Below are 16,175 nucleotides of genomic sequence, written 5' to 3'. Positions count from 1 at the left end.
TGCAGGAATACCCAGTCATCTAGTTGGAGAAGCCGCCAGATGGAATACAAAAGGAGAAGCGCAGGCGCTCATGGAGACGGCCTCGGTTCATAAATCAGGTGGGGCCACGGCCCAGGGGCCCACACGCCATGGAGCCCGACTCCCTCCTGGACCCAGGCGACTCCTACGGTAGGTGAGCCGCGCCAGCTAAGTGGCTAAGTGGCAGAGTTTGGGATTTTAGCCCACTGCTCCAGCAGACTTTGCATAGCTTTGGGAATCAGAGTTGAAATGGGTCGGGGGAGGCAGGCATCTGGGTGCCACCTGGTCTCTGGGCTTAGGGCAGGCATGGGTGCCCTGGGCCTTGGGTCATGGGGCTGAAGGGTCCCCTTAAACGTGGCACTGGCATGGTCCGGTAACCGGATAGAGTTTCTTGGCTTCTTGTACTTTGCTCTTGGCCAAGCAGGAAAGGAAGTAAGTTTATAGCCCCCTGCTCCTTGGTCTCTCAGTCCCCTAGGTCTGCCTGCTGCTGTGGCAAATTCAATTAGTGAGGTCTGCAGAGAAGCAGAAGTGAGCAGGCAACTGAATGTACCTTGTAATTAAAGGCCAGGGCTAAGCTGAGAGCTCCCAGCTTTCCTCTCTGGTACACAAGGCCCCCAGGCTGCTGCCATTGGGGAGCTATCCTTCTCAGCTCCCCTTGGGGTCCTGGGAGCCCTAAGCAAAATGCTGGAGAAAAGTTGCTGTGGTCAGCGCCCAGGCAGAGTGGGATTGCGGTCTGGAAACCACAGAATGGTTCTTCTAGGGGGGCTTCAGGAGGCTTGGGACCCCAGGGACACAGGTATTCAAGCTTACTGGCTACTTGGCTGGCCAGGCTACTGCTCATTTGGCTAGGATGCTGGCATATGGTGGCTGTCTCCCAGCAACAGAGAGAAGCAGGAGGGCAGGAGTAAAGATGAGAGGAGGAGGTGGAGGGTACAGGATGAAGGGTTTACTGGGGAGACAGGGCCCTAGGTAAGGTAAGGTACTGTAAGCCAAGGAGGTTTTCCATGGCAAACGACTTAGGCAAGTCTTCTCAGGGTTGTGGCCCTTTGGAGACCACACACTCCACTAAAATGAGATAGCTCTTCTCTCTCCAGACTCCCTTGTTCCAGCCAGGCCTGGCTGCCTGGCCCAGAGTCAAGGCCAAATTCCCTTCCTCCTACAGCAGCCCAGCTCTGTCTAGAGAGAGAAGGATTTTGCCATGCTTCAAGCTGCATCCCCCAGGGGGGCTGAGCCAGGCCCTACTGTGAACCTGGTGTCTTCAGACAGTAAGGCGACAGGGCACTGTACCCTGTGTGATCTGTGGGACACTTCATCCATGTAACAATCCGTCCTTGGAGAGGAGGGGAGGAGGAGGGAGGAGGGAGGAGGGAGGAGGGAGGAGGGAGGAGGGAGGAATACAGCTCCTGTTCTGGAAGAAATTTTGGTCTGGGACGGGAGGCCACCCATGAATCCCCAGACCTGCTTTGGAGGGATATGTTCCTGGAGGGTAGCCTGGGGACACACAGTCTGGGCTGTAAGATAGATAGGCTTGGCATTTCCAGAATTGTCCATCTCAAGCATGGCATGGCCTGGGCATGACCCATAAAGGTTCCTTCATGTTGTTCCAGGAAGGCACAGATCCGATCCAACCTGGAGAATTGTGGATGTGCGGAGTGGTTACAGGGATCAACATGGCTGGGCAGAGCCCTGGAGTTCCCTGGAGCCCCTTCCCATCCAGAGGTATCTCGGGAGCCCCTGTCTCAGTGCCCTGTGTTTGCCAACAGCAACCTCTGGGCAGGACGAGGCTGGAAACTGAACCAGTTTTTTTTATCTCAGTGGTGTGCAACCTGACCCCTGTCTTAGCCTGTTGATTTCCTGGATTCTGCTATGGCAGGGAAGTGTGTGTCTTGGATCAAGGAAAGAGGCATTGGGACAGAGGAGACTCCAGGCAAGGCCAGGAAGGGCAGAGGAAGAGCCCTTATTCTCTCTGGGATTGTTTTCAGTAGAGCTGAGCAGGGACTGACTTCCCACCAAGTCAGCCTCAGAAGTCTACAGCTGAAACTTGTTCCGGGCCAGGACAAGAAAGGAAGCCCCCTCTCCAGCTCTTGCCATACATCTGTTTATTCATTTGTCCACACTACCTCAGGTCATGAGCCGGGGTGTGGTAGGAGGATTGGGGCAAGAAGCCCAACTTTGCTGCTGCCTTTATGCAGTTCCCAGGTTAGTACAAAGCCCAGTTAGGCCTCCAAGGAAGAAGCCCGGACACCATGGAACCCCTTCCCCCGTGTCAAGGAGGGCTTTCTGAAAGAGGCAGCTCCGTGCCATTGATAGCCCCTGTGAGTGAGGATGGCCACGACACAATGCTGTAGGCGGGCCAGAAATGACAGTGGAAATCACGTCCTCACCGACCCAGAAGCTGGAAGACTAAGACCACTTCCAGGTGATCTGGTTTCTGGTTTCTGCTGAGGGCCCTTCTCCTAGCCTGTGGATGGTTCCCTTCTGTTGAGTCCACGTGGTCTTGCCTCAGTCTGGGCATATGGAGAGAAAAGACAAGTCTGGTTTTCTTCCCGTAGCGATAGTGATGCTACTGGATCAGGGAGCCTTGGTTTCTTCCTGGGAGGCTCTATGACCAAGCAGGTCGCTCAGATCCTCCATGACTCCCTCCTTGAATCATTTCTTTCCCCTGGCTTCTGGGAAAGCCACCACCCATGCCTTCCTCCTGTTTCTTGACCCTTCCCCCCTAGTACACATATGGCTTGCCTTTTAGGTCTGAGCCACAGACCTATACTTCTGTCCCTTTCCCCTGCACCAGCTCTGCTGGCCTGACCCACCTCAGGGCCTTTGCACAGGCTGTTCCTTCTGTCTGGGGCATCCCCCCTCCATCTCTTCAGTCATTTAACTCTAATTTTTTTTTGTCCTGGCTCCTGGAAAGTTGTCTTTTCTGAGAAGCCTTCATGTTTCCTGAGTTCGTTGAAACAGACCTCACTGTCTTGCTGTCTCTTGTCCAGTCTGTTCTGCTTTGTGGATTTCGTCGGTATGGGATTAACTGTGCAGCTCTCTCTAATCTCTAAGCTCTCTGAATCCCCAGAGCACATCTCTCTGCTTGGCCTTAGTGGGTGTCCAAATATGCTGTTGTGTGAGCAATGAGCTGAGTGGATGCAGCTCACCTGGGGAAAGAAGCAAAGAAAAGCATTCCAGACAGACAGAAGGGCGGTGCAAAGGTCTGAGGCGGAGGCACTCTGGAAGGTTCTCTCCTTGCAGTGATATTCTCAGCAAGCTTCTTGAAGGGTCCTGGGAACCTGATGGGAACAAAGCTGGATGTATCCAAGCTGGCTGGAACTCTAGGCTCTCCTTTCTTGAAGTTGTGTAAGACTCCCTCCCATCTGGAAGGCAGACAATGCTGAACATTGCTTCCATTCATGTTCAGGGGCTTGGTCCCTGGGCAGTGGAATCATAGCCATCAGTACTGATGTGCACAGAGGAAACAGCAGAGGTTGAGAAGTGAACCTAAGCCCGGTGTGGTGGCACATACCTTTAAGTCCCAGCACTCAGGAGGCAGAGGCAGGTGGATCTCCATGAATTTGAGGCTAGCTTAGTCCACATACTAAGTTTCAGGACAACTAGTCTCCAAATAAATACATAGATAGACTGATTAATTGATTAATAAAAACAAAAATGTGAGAGTTGCCTAGGTCTAGGTCAAGGGCAAGGATGGCTGGGGATAAGGGCAAGTCAAAGAGCTATTAGAGGCAGGAAGACCAGAGGAAGAAGAGAGCTTAGAAGCTGTGCACGGCCTGCCACCAGTGCACTGTTTTCATGGGCCTCAGTTTTTCATTTGTAAATGGGAACAAGTATCAGCCAAGGTCTATCCTTCAAAACAGCAAGTCTTTCTGGTAGTCCTCATGAGTGTCAAAGATAGGGACGAAAGAGAGGTTGTGGGCATCAGTGAGGGAAGCCCCTCCCCCTGCCACCTCTTTTTCTGGGATTCTCATGGTTCTGTTATCTCTCCCACCACACCCTGCTCTGGGCTCTCAGTGTCCCCTCAAGACACTGGTCACTACCCTGACTCCTATCTGGGATCATAGGATGTTGAGGACAGAGCCTGTCTTGCTTGCACTGTTTCCTTGTAATTTTGTGTTAGCAGCACTTCCCGAGGGCATTGTGTTCACATCACTGAATGAATGAATGAATGAATGAATGGGAGCAGCTGGACCTCTTGTTGGCCCATTGTACCCAGACATCCTCCCCTTCTTTGTTTGGTAACAGTCACTTATGGAAGTTGGTCTCCACGGTAGAATGTTCCAGTTCTAACCATCTAGATACAAATCGGCATTCTGGGTGGCCAGGCATTCCAGAACCAGTCCTTACTACTGGTTCAGCCTCAGTTTCTTGAGCAGACAAATTGGCAAGTCCAGTCCTGCTCTGTGAATTGACTTCCCAGTTGCCCGTGTACTCCCAACACAAAGTGAACATGAGTGCAGCAGGGGCCCCCTGTGGCTCTATGGCTCACACAGGTGAGTAGGACATGTGAATGTCCTGGGAGGCATCAGTTGCTTTGTGCCTCCTGGGGGTGGGACACAGGCTTATACCCCGGTTCCTCTGGTCACCAGTAATTGCTTTTGCCCAGGTCACTGAGATCCCTGTGGTGAGGAGACAGCTATGCCTCTGCTGGGTTCTGAGGATTAAAGATGAAGTAGCCACAACACATTCCCCCCAGTACTGGAGATCAAACCCTGAGCCTCAAACACACCAGACAAGCCCTCTACCACAGACAGGCCTATACCCTTAGTCACCCACCCCTTTTCCCTTTTGAGACAGGGTCTTTCTTACATTGCCTTGGTTGGCTTGGAACTAACTAGCTATGTAGACTAGGCTTTTGAACTCATGGAGATCCACCTGCCTCTGCCTCCCAAGTGCTGGGATTCTAGGTGTGTACCCACCCACTCCCAGCTTCTTTTTGTTTTTTTATTTTGGAACAGGGACTCTATAACTTATTTGTCCAGGCTTGCACTGTACTCCTTCAGTAGCTCAGGCAGGACTCAAACTTAACAATCCTCCTGCCTCAGCTTCCCAGGCAACTGGAACTGCAGGTCTGTACCACCAGGCTCAACTAACAGCACTATTTTTGGAGTACTTGCTCCGAGTCGGGTATCAGGAACAGTCTCCGCTGTGCCTGGTCTACTTGAATCCTCATAACCAACCTGCAGGCTGTTATTAGCCTATTTTATAGAAGGGGAAACTGAGGCTCAAGGGAGTTGAGGGCACACATGAAGAGCAGTAACCAAACCCAGGGAGATGGGTGTGCAGTCTGGGACTTTTCTCTGGCTGCACTGTCTGAGAGCCATTGCTGGGCTCAAGCTGCCAACCATGGGCTCTTCCATTCGCTATGGAAAATCTCCCCTTCTGGGAACTGTTTGCTGAGCCAGTTCAGGACTGAGTGTGACTATGTGACATGGCAAGAACCTGTGTCAGCTCACACAGGGGACAGCAAAAGGCAGGCACAGCTGTGACAGGATTGGACTGGTCTAAAGACAGAGCTATTTTGGGCTCAAAGCTGTCAGAAGTCTGAGGTCATGATGCCCTGGTCCCTTCTTCTGAGTCAGAGAGACTGTAGATGCTGTCCAGGGCTAGCCAAGAGTGAGGCTAATGTTAAGATCACAGATGTGCCCAGCCACCCCCCTCTGTTCATCACCTCGTTTTCTCTCAACCCTCACGCTGGAGATGAGAGGGCTTCTCAGAGAGGCTGAGCAATCTGCCTAAAGACACAAAGCTGGTACAGTCAAACCAAGAGCCATATATCTTTGTCTCTGAAACTGGGCCTATGCGGTCCTTTTCCCTGGTTGAATCTGCCACTTCAGGCTTAGGAGGCTCTAATGAAGCCTGCTCTGCCTCTCAGGTCGTTTCCTGATTCTGATACTCAACAGGCCCTGGGCTGAGACCTGGGAATCCTCAAGCCTCTTTGTCCTGATCTGTGGTAAAGCAACAATGTAGCCTCGTGTACCTGAATCAGGGAAGGGAATGCACAGTCAGCTCCTCCCGTGTGTGTGTGTGTGTGTGTGTGTGTGTGTGTGTGTGTGTGTGTATCTATTTGTCTCTTTGTGTATGTTTGTGTGCCTGTGCATGTGCGCCATGCTGTACACATGAAGGTCAAAGGATGACTTTTGTGGAGTCAGTTTTCTCCTCCTATCTTTTTTTGTTTGTTTTTTTCGAGACAGGGTTTCTCTGTGTAGCCCTGGCTGTCCTGGAACGCACTCTGTAGACCAGGCTGGCTTCGAACTCAGAAATTCACCTGCCTCTGCCTCCCAAGTGCTGGGATTAAAGGCATGCGCCACCACTGCCCGGCATTCTCTTCCTATCTTTACATGGGTTCTAGGAATCACACTCAGGTTGTCATACTTGAACTGCAAGCATCTTTATCCCCTGAGCCATCTCTCTGGCCCCAGATCCTTCCATTTCTAGGCTCAGTCTGTAAGCGGGCTTGTGGGGAATGACATGTCCCTGGGGAGGCAGGGAGGCAGAGCTGGTCCCTTTGACACAGAAAAGCACCAGGCTGTGTCCTGCATACTCAAGGATAGAACCCTTGACTTCCAATCGAGCAGTGGGGAACCCCTGACTATGGTCAGAATGATCTTTAGGCTCCAAAGGGTCCCAAGGTACACAGCTACAGATGGGACTTGTAACTCAAACCTAGGACTCCTAGACGCCGTAACAGTTTTATCAATGTGTAGAATTTCCGGGGAGGAGAGTCTTAGTGAGAGATTACCTAGACTCAGTTGGTCTGTGGGGAGACTGTCTCCATTATGTAACTGGTGAGGGTAGCCCAGCCTCAAAGTGGGTGGCACCATTCCCTGGGTTCAGGTCCTGAACTGTATCAAAGGGGGGAATGCATGTGTCCTGCCCTTGACTGTGGATGGGGCTAACTGCATCAAGTTCCTGCTATGTGGCCTCCCATAACAATAGACTCTTACCTGCTCTCTTCCCTTTTCAGCTGCTGTTAACCCTGGGTCTCCTAGCCTCTGATCCACTTTGCTCTCTCCGTTGCCCAGGAAGCCTCAGGCCAGCCTTACTGTGGCCTCTGGTCTTCCCAGCAGGGCAGGCAGACAGCAATGCTACTTGTCCTACCCACCTGTCCTGCCCACCTGACTTACTCACCTGTCCTACCCACCTGTCTTGCCCACCTGTTCTACCCACCTGTCTTGCCCACCTGTTCTACCCACCTGTCCTGCCCACCTGTCCTACCCACCTGTCCTGCCCACCTGTCCTACCCACCTGTCCTGCCCACCTGTCCTACCCACCTATCCTGCCCACCTGTCCTACCCACCTGTCCTACCCACCTGTCTTGCCCACCTGACTTACCCACCTGTCCTGCCCACCTGTCTTGCCCACCTGACTTACCCACCTGTCCTGCCCACCTGTCCTACCCACCTGTCTTGCCCACCTGTTCTACCCACCTGTCCTGCCCACCTGTCCTACCCACCTGTCCTGCCCACCTGTCCTACCCACCTATCCTGCCCACCTGTCTTACCCACTTGTCCTGCTCACCTGTCCTACCCCTCACACCTGCTATCCTCTGTGGTGCTATCAGGAAGGAAGATCAGTAAGGAAAAGAAGCCAACAACATTCTAGCACTGCCCTACAAGGGACAAGTTCTGATTCCCACCCAGGCCCTCCTTTCTGACTGGCCTCTCTAGGCCGTGAGTCCAGCCTTTCCCCACTGTCTGACCTCATTGTTTCTGCTTCCTGGATAAAGCTGTGGGCCAGCCTACCCTAGACCTTCTGAAGCCACAGTTGTGCCTTAATCTTTGAGACTGCTCTCGAGAAGTCACCCTTGGAAGCCCAGTGAGTCTGGAGTAGGTGGTAAACAGCCCTAGGAGTGTGGAAACCCAAAGGAAAGATCTGCTAAGAGCTTCCTGACAGGCATGCTGTATGATGGGAATATGGAAGCTGGGGAAGGACAAAACAGATCCATTGAAACCTCTGCCTGCTTTATAAAGGTTCAGAGAGCTACCCTGCCTCTCCCTCTTTAGCCCCACCTCACTTTAACCTTGGACACCTAGGCAGCTGCCTCCCTCCCTTCTTGGGCTCCTTCGTGTCTTCAGCTCTATGTACAGCTGGTCTGCCGTGGTGGTAGTATAAAAATCTAAACACACCGACAGGGCTCAAGGTGGGCCAGGGACTGACCCTAAGATGACACCTGACTCTGGCCTCAGTGCCACACACTCTCCCTTGCTGGTGCCACCATAATTACTCCATGTGTCCTCCTCTCCTTCGCTCTGGGTGGTCTCCATCTCAGCTCTCCCCGCTCACCTTGACTCTGGTCTGTCCCACCCGTGTGTGGACACCTCCTCCGGGAAGGCTTTCTGACGATGCCGCTTGGCTACCCTGGGCTTCCTGCTATTCTTCTAATGCTGATGAGTCTAGCTGCCACTCTGTCAGGTGCCACCTCTGGGCTGCGAGCTGCCTGGCCAGCCAGACTAAAAGCTTTGAGTCTGAGATATTGGAGTGAGAAAGAGCCGGAAGGGCCCAAACCTCTGGCCTGGTGGCAGGGGATGCTGAGAAGCGGGACACAGTGGTAAAGCAGATTCTGAATGGAAGTGGAGATGATGTCTGTGTCTTCAGGGCCTTGTGGTGGCTTTTTATGGGGTGTTTGTGATAATTCTTTCAGATGAGACCCCTATTTCAGCATGGAGGGATGGGGCTCTCATGTGTCATTCATAGTTTACGCTCCTCCCCTGGGAAGCCAGCCCAACCAACTATGGTCATAGCTTTCCTCTCGTTCTGGGATATCCCTTGGGCTATGTCTGAAAATGCTTGCAGGCAGATAGATTGCTTCATCTTTTGAAGAGGCTACCTTGTCCAGTAGAGGGACAATTTTACAGAGAAGAGGCCAATGACTAGGTTTGCCTTGCCCTCACTTGGGCAGCAGGGTGGTCTGGGTCACACTGACCCAGGAGAGCGGGGCAAAGGGGGTGGAGGGATGCTCATCCAATCTGATGGCTGTGCGGGGCAGCTGGATCACCACAAGCCAGACTTCCTGCCTGTGACCTACATTCCCCTAGCTCCTCCACGTGCAGACAGATGGGAGCAGGGCCTGTGGGAGAGGGATGGTGTCCCAGCAAAGAGGACTCTGTGGCTGCAGAAACCTTCACGTGAGCATGGGAAGGAGTATAAGAGTCTTTCTGCTTACCTCAGCCCCCGCAGGCTAATGGCAGGTCTGTCCAGAATGGCCAGACCAAGGCACCGTGGCTGCTGTAAAGGCCGAGGCACTTGTCTCCAGAGCACCCCAGGACTCACACACTGCGTGGTCTCATGTTGCCCTTTGCTATGGTGGCATCCTAGGCATGGAGCGGTATGCCTCCCTCAACACTACACAGAGGCAGTTCCTTGTTGAAGACCTACTGTGTGAAGCAACAGTAGCACAGTGGGGCATAAGTCTATTCTCACAACTGTTCATTCCTGGTACCCAGTTCTGCTTTTGGGCTCTGTGCTCTCTGCCTGGGGAACCTATGTCAGTCTTCCCCTTGAAGTCCCCCCATCCCATCCCCCCACCCCTGTGTCTCTGCCAGCCTCCATTGGGGTCCTTATCCCCCAGATCCTGCCCTAGACCAAAGGGCCTTTCTACTGTGTGATCTTACATGCCTCAGCCCCATCTCCCTCACGTGTTCTGCTCAGGGATCAAGGCCACCCTGCCATGCTCTGTGGCCTTTGCCTGCTGCTCACACCTTGGAGCCTCAACTCTCTGGCAGAGCACTTTTCCTTGAATGTGTATTGAGTAAATAGTGGATGGCTGAAAGACTTAATGCAATGAAAAGGACTTTGCAAGCTCTAAAGGGCTGCATGTGGGCCTCTTCTGATAAGCTAGCACATGGGGCGGTACTAAGCAGCCTTTGGAGCCTTCATAGAGAGAATTTAGCTTCATCCGACAGAAGTGAGGCCCACCTCAATGGTTAGAAGAAACCTGGGCTCCACAGCAAGAGAGGCTGGAGGGAGCCCTGGTGAGGAGAAGCTTCAGCCTGGAGCAGAAGCCTTTAACCTTCAACGGGTGTTCATGGTAACTGTTGGAGTCGGGTGGTGCTGACCTGTGAATTACAGACTACTTTGTTGAGTCCAGCTGGACAAAGATGTCCCCAGTCATGGCCAAATTAAGTACCCCTGTCACCAGGTGGTGGTGCTTATCAGTATCCCAACACTCAGGTGGCTATAGGACCAGGAGAGGGGCTCATGAATTACGGGATAGGTACAGAGAGGGAAGGGAAAGAGGGAGGGGGAGGAGGGAGAGAGAGAGAGAGAGAGAGAGAGAGAGAGAGAGAGAGAGCACACCACCCTCACTGTCCTAGAGTAGAAAGGGCTACAGACAGGAAGTTTGAGCAGGGAAGGACAGGGTACCAAGCTGTAGCCAGCAACAGTCTAATGGAGCTGCCTCATCCTTCAGTTGACCCTGGGCTCATTAAGATCAAGCTACGGCTGAGGGCCAAGCAAGCTGCCTGGTGAACAAAAGAGCTTGTATTTGGAGAGAGGACCATTAGCCAGGACCAAGGGAGGGTTGCAGGGCTGAGGAATGGCTGTGAGGAGCAGAAGCAAGATAAGGAACTGAGCTGGGGGGGGGGGGGGCGCGGGGGGGGGCAGAGCAGTGTCTCAGACTTCCAACCACAGCTCTACCCAGTGGAGACGGTGTTGATGTCCTGCCCTAAGGTGAGAGATGAGAGGCCACAGACCACATTCCAGGCTGGGACCAATCAGCATAGAAAGGACAAGGCAGGCTGGAGCCCCCTAACCCATGTCCATGTGCTGTGTCTCAGAAGGAACCAGGCTGTCTAGTCTGTGTGTGAGAGGGAGACTGGGAGGAGAGATGGGGTCACGAAGCTCACAGGCCCCTAGTCTGTGTATGGTCAGATGAGCTGCCAAATGCAGGTCTTGCCCATCACCCCACCTAAGACCTTCACTGGCTTTCCAGAGTCCTCAAGATTCATCTCCAGATCTTAAACAGATCTTGAATAGTCCCTAAAGGTCCTTGACAAGTCTGGGTAGCTACTTCCTCTACCTGCAAGGGTCACCAAGTCCAAGCCAGGTTTCAGTCAGGCTGAGTGGCTGACAGCTCCTTAAACAGCTCCTCCAATAATTCCTGCCTATCAATTCTGGGCCTAAAACACCTGCTTCCAGGCTGGGTGTAGTGGTGTGCGCCTTTAAACAGCACTCAGGAGGCAGAGGCAGGCGGATCCTTGAGTTTGAAGTCAGCCTGGTTGACAAAGTGAGTTCCAGGACAGCCAGGGCTATACAGAGAAACCCTGTCTCAAAACACACACACACACACACACACACACACACACACACACACACACACACACACACACAGAGAGAGACAGAGAGACAGAGAGAGACAGAGAGACAGAGAGAGACAGAGACAGAAACAGAGACACACACAGACGCAGAGAGACACAGAGAGCCTGCTTCCTCTTCACACGCAGTGCCTAACCCCACTAGCTCCTACTCTGAGTTGGTGTCCTTTTAGTACCCATATCCTCTGGGAAGCTTTCTCAGCTTAGTATCAATAGCAAGAGTGTCAATGGTGTCCACCATGTCAGGAGGCAGCTGTCCAGGGGGAGGGGTGTCTACTATGAGGCAACAGAAAGTGGTAACTGGGGTCACTGGTTAGGTGGTGAGAAAGGACAGGAGGATTTAAATGACACACAGAGAAGTGGATAAGCAGAGTCAAGGCACAGCCCGTCCTGGCCACCCGGCATGTGCAGGGCACACTGAATTTCTGTTGGCGCTTGGGAACAGACACTACCAGACAGGTCACGTGGCAACCAGATCCAGCTGGCTTTGCTGAGGTTCCTCTTAGACTGCCACAGGGACAGTCAGGTGTTCGTAGGTGGGACCCAGGGAGGCACAGCTTAGTTCACACAGGTCTCATCGGCCTTCACTGTCTGAGGAGACATGCGGAGATGTGAGATGGAGAGAGACCTCTTTTACTAACCCACCTCCCAGCAGATCAGCTTCCTTCCAACTGATGGTTTTCTTTTTTTTTTTCTTTTTTTTTTTTTAAAGATTTATTTATTTATTATATGTAAGTTCACTGTAGCTATCTTCAGACACTCCAGAAGAGGGCACCAGATCTCGGTTACGGATGGTTGTGAGCCACCATGTGGTTGCTGGGATTTGAACTCTGGACCTTCGGAAGAGCAGTCGGGTGCTCTTACCCACTGAGCCATCTCACCAGCCCGATGGTTTTCTTTTGACATGGGAGTTCTGAGCTGAATACAGTGGTGATGATCCCAGCCCTTTAGAGGCAGAAGCTGGGGATCAAGAGTCCAAGGTTTTCCTTGTCTACCTAGTTTGATGCTAGTTTGGGCTGCATAAGACTCTGTGGTAGGTTGAATAAGAATGGCCCCCATAGGTCTATAGATTTGAATGCTTAGTCACCAGGGAGTGGAACTGTTTGAAGAGATTAGAAGGATTAAAAGGTGTGGCCTTGTTGGAGGAAGTGTATCACTGGGAGGAGGCATTTAAAGTTTCAAAAGCCCATGTCAGGCCCAGTCTGTCTGTCTCCCCTCTCTCTCCCCTCCCTCTTTCTGCCTGAAGATCAGGATGTAACCCTTCGCTCTTGTTCCAGTGCTATGTTCCCCACCATGGTGACAATGGACTCACCCTCTGAAACTGTAAACGAGCCCCCACTTAAAAGCTTCCTTTTATAAGAGTTGCCTTGGTCATGGCGTCTCTCCACAGCAATAGAGCAGTGACTAAGGCAGACTCAGGCTCAAAACAAACAGACAATTTCCCACCACATCCTCCCCACAAAATGAGATGAAACAAGAGTTCTGCAGCTTGTCGGTTTAAAGAGTTGGTTTTAAACCCTGGGAATGGGGAATAATCCCAGTGCGGACAGGTCAAGAGGACTGTTGAATTCCAGGCCACGAATTCAATAAGAAAGCCTAATCCTGCTGTTCCTGTAGAGATGGAAAGGCAAACCCTACAGAGGCCTGGGTGTGGCCTCAGTCCCTAGGGAGAATGGTGACAAGCCAGTCCACCTCCTGACCCTTCTTGTGGAACCAGGCCACCCTCTGCCGGAAGGATAGTGTTGGACAAATAAGCATCTCAAAGTAGGTTTTGTTAGCATGCAGGATGACAACAGGAGACGCTGGCTTCTGAATGGGAAGTGGGTGCAGGGAGGAGGCTCTGGGCAGAAGCTGCAAGCAAAGATCAGAGCTGGGCAGCTGGGCAGCTGGGCACGCCTCATTGAGAGCCTGGTACCCAGCCAAGGATGCACTGGGTTTAGAATTAGACTCGTGGTTCTATTCCTGACTTTTCTATCTTCTCACTACATCTACTTTGGCCAAACAGACCTCTTCTGAAAAAAGAAAAAACAGTAGCAATCACTTCTGGTTGATTATAAGGGGTTAAAGTGACTTCAAGATTCTTCTTCCCCCTCCTCTTCTCTCCTTTTTCCTCCTCCTCCTCTTCCTCCTTTTCTTTCATAATGAGACAGGGTCTCTCTCTAAAGCCCTGACTGGCCTGAAACACAGTGTAAACCAGGCTGGCCTTGAACTCTGTCTGCTGTGTCTTCCTCTGCTGTGGGGTGCTGGAGATTACCGGCAGGTGCCACCACGCCTGGTTTAGGATTATTACTGAGTATGAATTCGGGAAGGTGGAGATCCCAGCTAGTCTTCTTATTCACCGTATGACCGGAAGTGAATGCCTCACCCTCTCAGCCTCAGTGTCCCCATTTGCGTACACGGCAGCCGCCACTTCCTCCACAGGATGCGATGTGTGGTAAAGTGTTAAAATAGCTAAAATCGGCTCCCATCTATGACTATCATTAGTTTTACCCACATAACAGCAGAGTCTGGGCTGCCTGAAGAAGGAGGTAATAAGTAGGAGGGAAATTAGGGCTCTCCCAGCAAATACCTGATGGATCAAGTTCCACCCAGCGCTTCCACTTAGCTGGGTGTCCACCCTTGCTTCCTGTGGCCCGGCTGCTCTCAGTACTGTTTTTCAATGCACGGAGGTAGAGTCTGTTTCAACCCTAGATGACTTTGGGTGACAAAGAAGCAACTTCAGGTGCCTTGAATCAAATCCTCTCCAGAAAGTGAAACAAACCTGGAAGTCAGAATTGCTCTGAGGCTGATAATTCTGGGAGGGCACCTCCTGGCATTAAAACTAAATTAGATCACGGTACCTCTGCTATTACTAAATAATTCCCCATGATTACACAAGGCAGCCATGACTCCTGATGGCGGTGAACTTCAGGTGACTTACTCCAAATAACCTCGAAACTTGCAGGCTCATCTGATCGCTTCTCTATAGTGTTGCAGGCAGGTAATTATGCTAATGGGCCTTAAAAAAAATCACCTTTCTAGTCTGGGATTGGAAGAGCTTGAAACAGAAATGTGAGCAGTGTATATTTCCTGCAGCAGAAGCTGGGCGCCATGTCTGATTCCTAAAGGGCCCTTTGTCAAAAGGGAGAGAAACCCCTTCTGCAGTTGGAATTAAAGTGGCTGCACTCTTCCTCTCTTCCGATCTGTATACACACTGTTGGGACTCATCACTCTAAGAAGCAGGCACACAACAGAGGCTCAGGATCTCTTAGCTAATTCAAGCTTACAGGTGTAATGTTCCAGTTTCCAGGCAGGGTTTTGGCCACAGGCTGGGACACTATCAAATTCAAGAATGATTCTGATGCTTCAGGAAAACACCAGAGGGGCAGTGCCGTCCTTGTCAGGCCTATTACTGCATGCACGTGCGAGTACTGCTTAGTGGCTTGGTTCCTGAACTTGATTGACTACAGCCAACCTTATGAAGGCATTTCCTTTTTTAAGGATTTATTTTTATTTTAAGTGCATTGGTGTTTTGCCTGCATATGTCTGTGTGAGGGTTTCAGATCCTCTGTAACTGGAATTAAGACAGTTACGAGCTGTCATGTGGGTGCTGGGAACTGAACCCAGGTTCTCTGGAAGAGCAGCCAGTGTCTTAACCACTGAGTTACCTCTCCAGCCCCATGAAGGCTTCTTGCTTGCTTGCTTTTGTTGTATTCAAGTATACTGTAGACACACCAGAAGAGGTCATTGGATCCCATTATAGATGATCATGAGCTGGGAATTGAACTCGGGACCTCTGGAAGAGTAGTCAGTCCTCTTAACTGCTGAGCCATCTCTCCAGCCTGAAGGCATTTTTCTTAATGAGGCTGCCTCCCCTCATGACTTTGGCTTTTGTGAAGTTGACATAAAACTATGCAGTACACATATCATGCACCTTTTTGTTATTATTTACCATTAGTTTGTTTAGTTCTGAGGCAGGCCTTCAGGTATCCAGGCTGGCTTCAAGCTAGTAAGATCAGATTTTTCTGCCTCCATTTCCTGAGGTCTGGAATTACTGACATGCAACACCAAGTCAAGTTTCCATGGTGCTGGGATGAACCCTAGAGCTTCTTATGTGCTAGGCAACCACTCTATCAACAGAGTCACAGGGGATAAAGTAAGCAATTGAGAATGTCTTAGCATAAGTATATAAAAATATTGCAGAGGACATCCTTACACTAAAAAGCAGTCACCGCTCATATAAACGCTTTAAATCAGGCACCCTGTATTTTGTCTGGCCGTCCTATCCACAGCCCCTCATATCTCCAGCTAGCCATGCCCTCTCCCCAGTTTGACCTCCTCCTATGGGCACATAGCCTGGCAAATTCCTATACACAAGAAGCTCCGCATGCCTCACCCCTGCTGTGCAGATATTTATCATGCACTGTGATAATTGTTTTCTGGTTGTTATTTTATTATTTGCCCTTTTCCTAAGGAGCCAACCTCATTTTCTTCTGGGGGCAAAAGAAAAGTTATGGCCACGGTCTCCTCTGCTTCTTCCTGGCCACATCTCATTCTTAAATTACCTCCAGTTTCTGCGTCTGTCTCAGGCTAACCTACTTCTTCCTCTCTGCCATTTGCATTTTTCTTTTTTCTTTTCTTTATTTCCATTTGAATTTCTGTTTACCTTATGTGTATGAGAGTTTTGTCTGCATGCTTGTCTGTGCACCACGTGCATGCCTGGTACTCCTGGAGGCCAGAAGAGGATGTCAGATTCTCTGAAATTGGAGTTATAGATGGTGGTGAGCTACCAGGTAGGTGCTGGGAATTGAACTTGAGTCCTCTGTAAGAGAATCAGTGCTCAGATCACTGAGCTGTCTCTCT

General features: G+C 51.2%; 1 protein-coding gene across 1 annotated transcript in view; it reads left to right on the top strand.

The window, feature by feature from the left end:
- The first annotated feature begins 47 nt into the window (after positions 1–47).
- Dab2ip (DAB2 interacting protein) overlaps positions 48–16,175 on the top strand; it is a 176,283-nt gene continuing 160,155 nt past the window's right edge. Inside the window, exon 1 of the mRNA XM_029484645.2 lies at positions 48–168. Coding sequence (XP_029340505.1) covers positions 129–168 — 40 coding nt within the window. The 5' untranslated portion in view covers positions 48–128. The remainder of the gene's footprint in view (positions 169–16,175) is intronic.

Source organism: Mus caroli, unplaced genomic scaffold, assembly GCF_978045245.1.
Source record: "Mus caroli unplaced genomic scaffold, Mus_caroli_1 scaffold_2, whole genome shotgun sequence".
Classification (NCBI taxonomy): Eukaryota; Metazoa; Chordata; class Mammalia; order Rodentia; family Muridae; genus Mus; species Mus caroli.
Note: the sequence above shows the minus strand (reverse complement) of the source record. Positions and strands in the feature narration are given on the sequence as shown.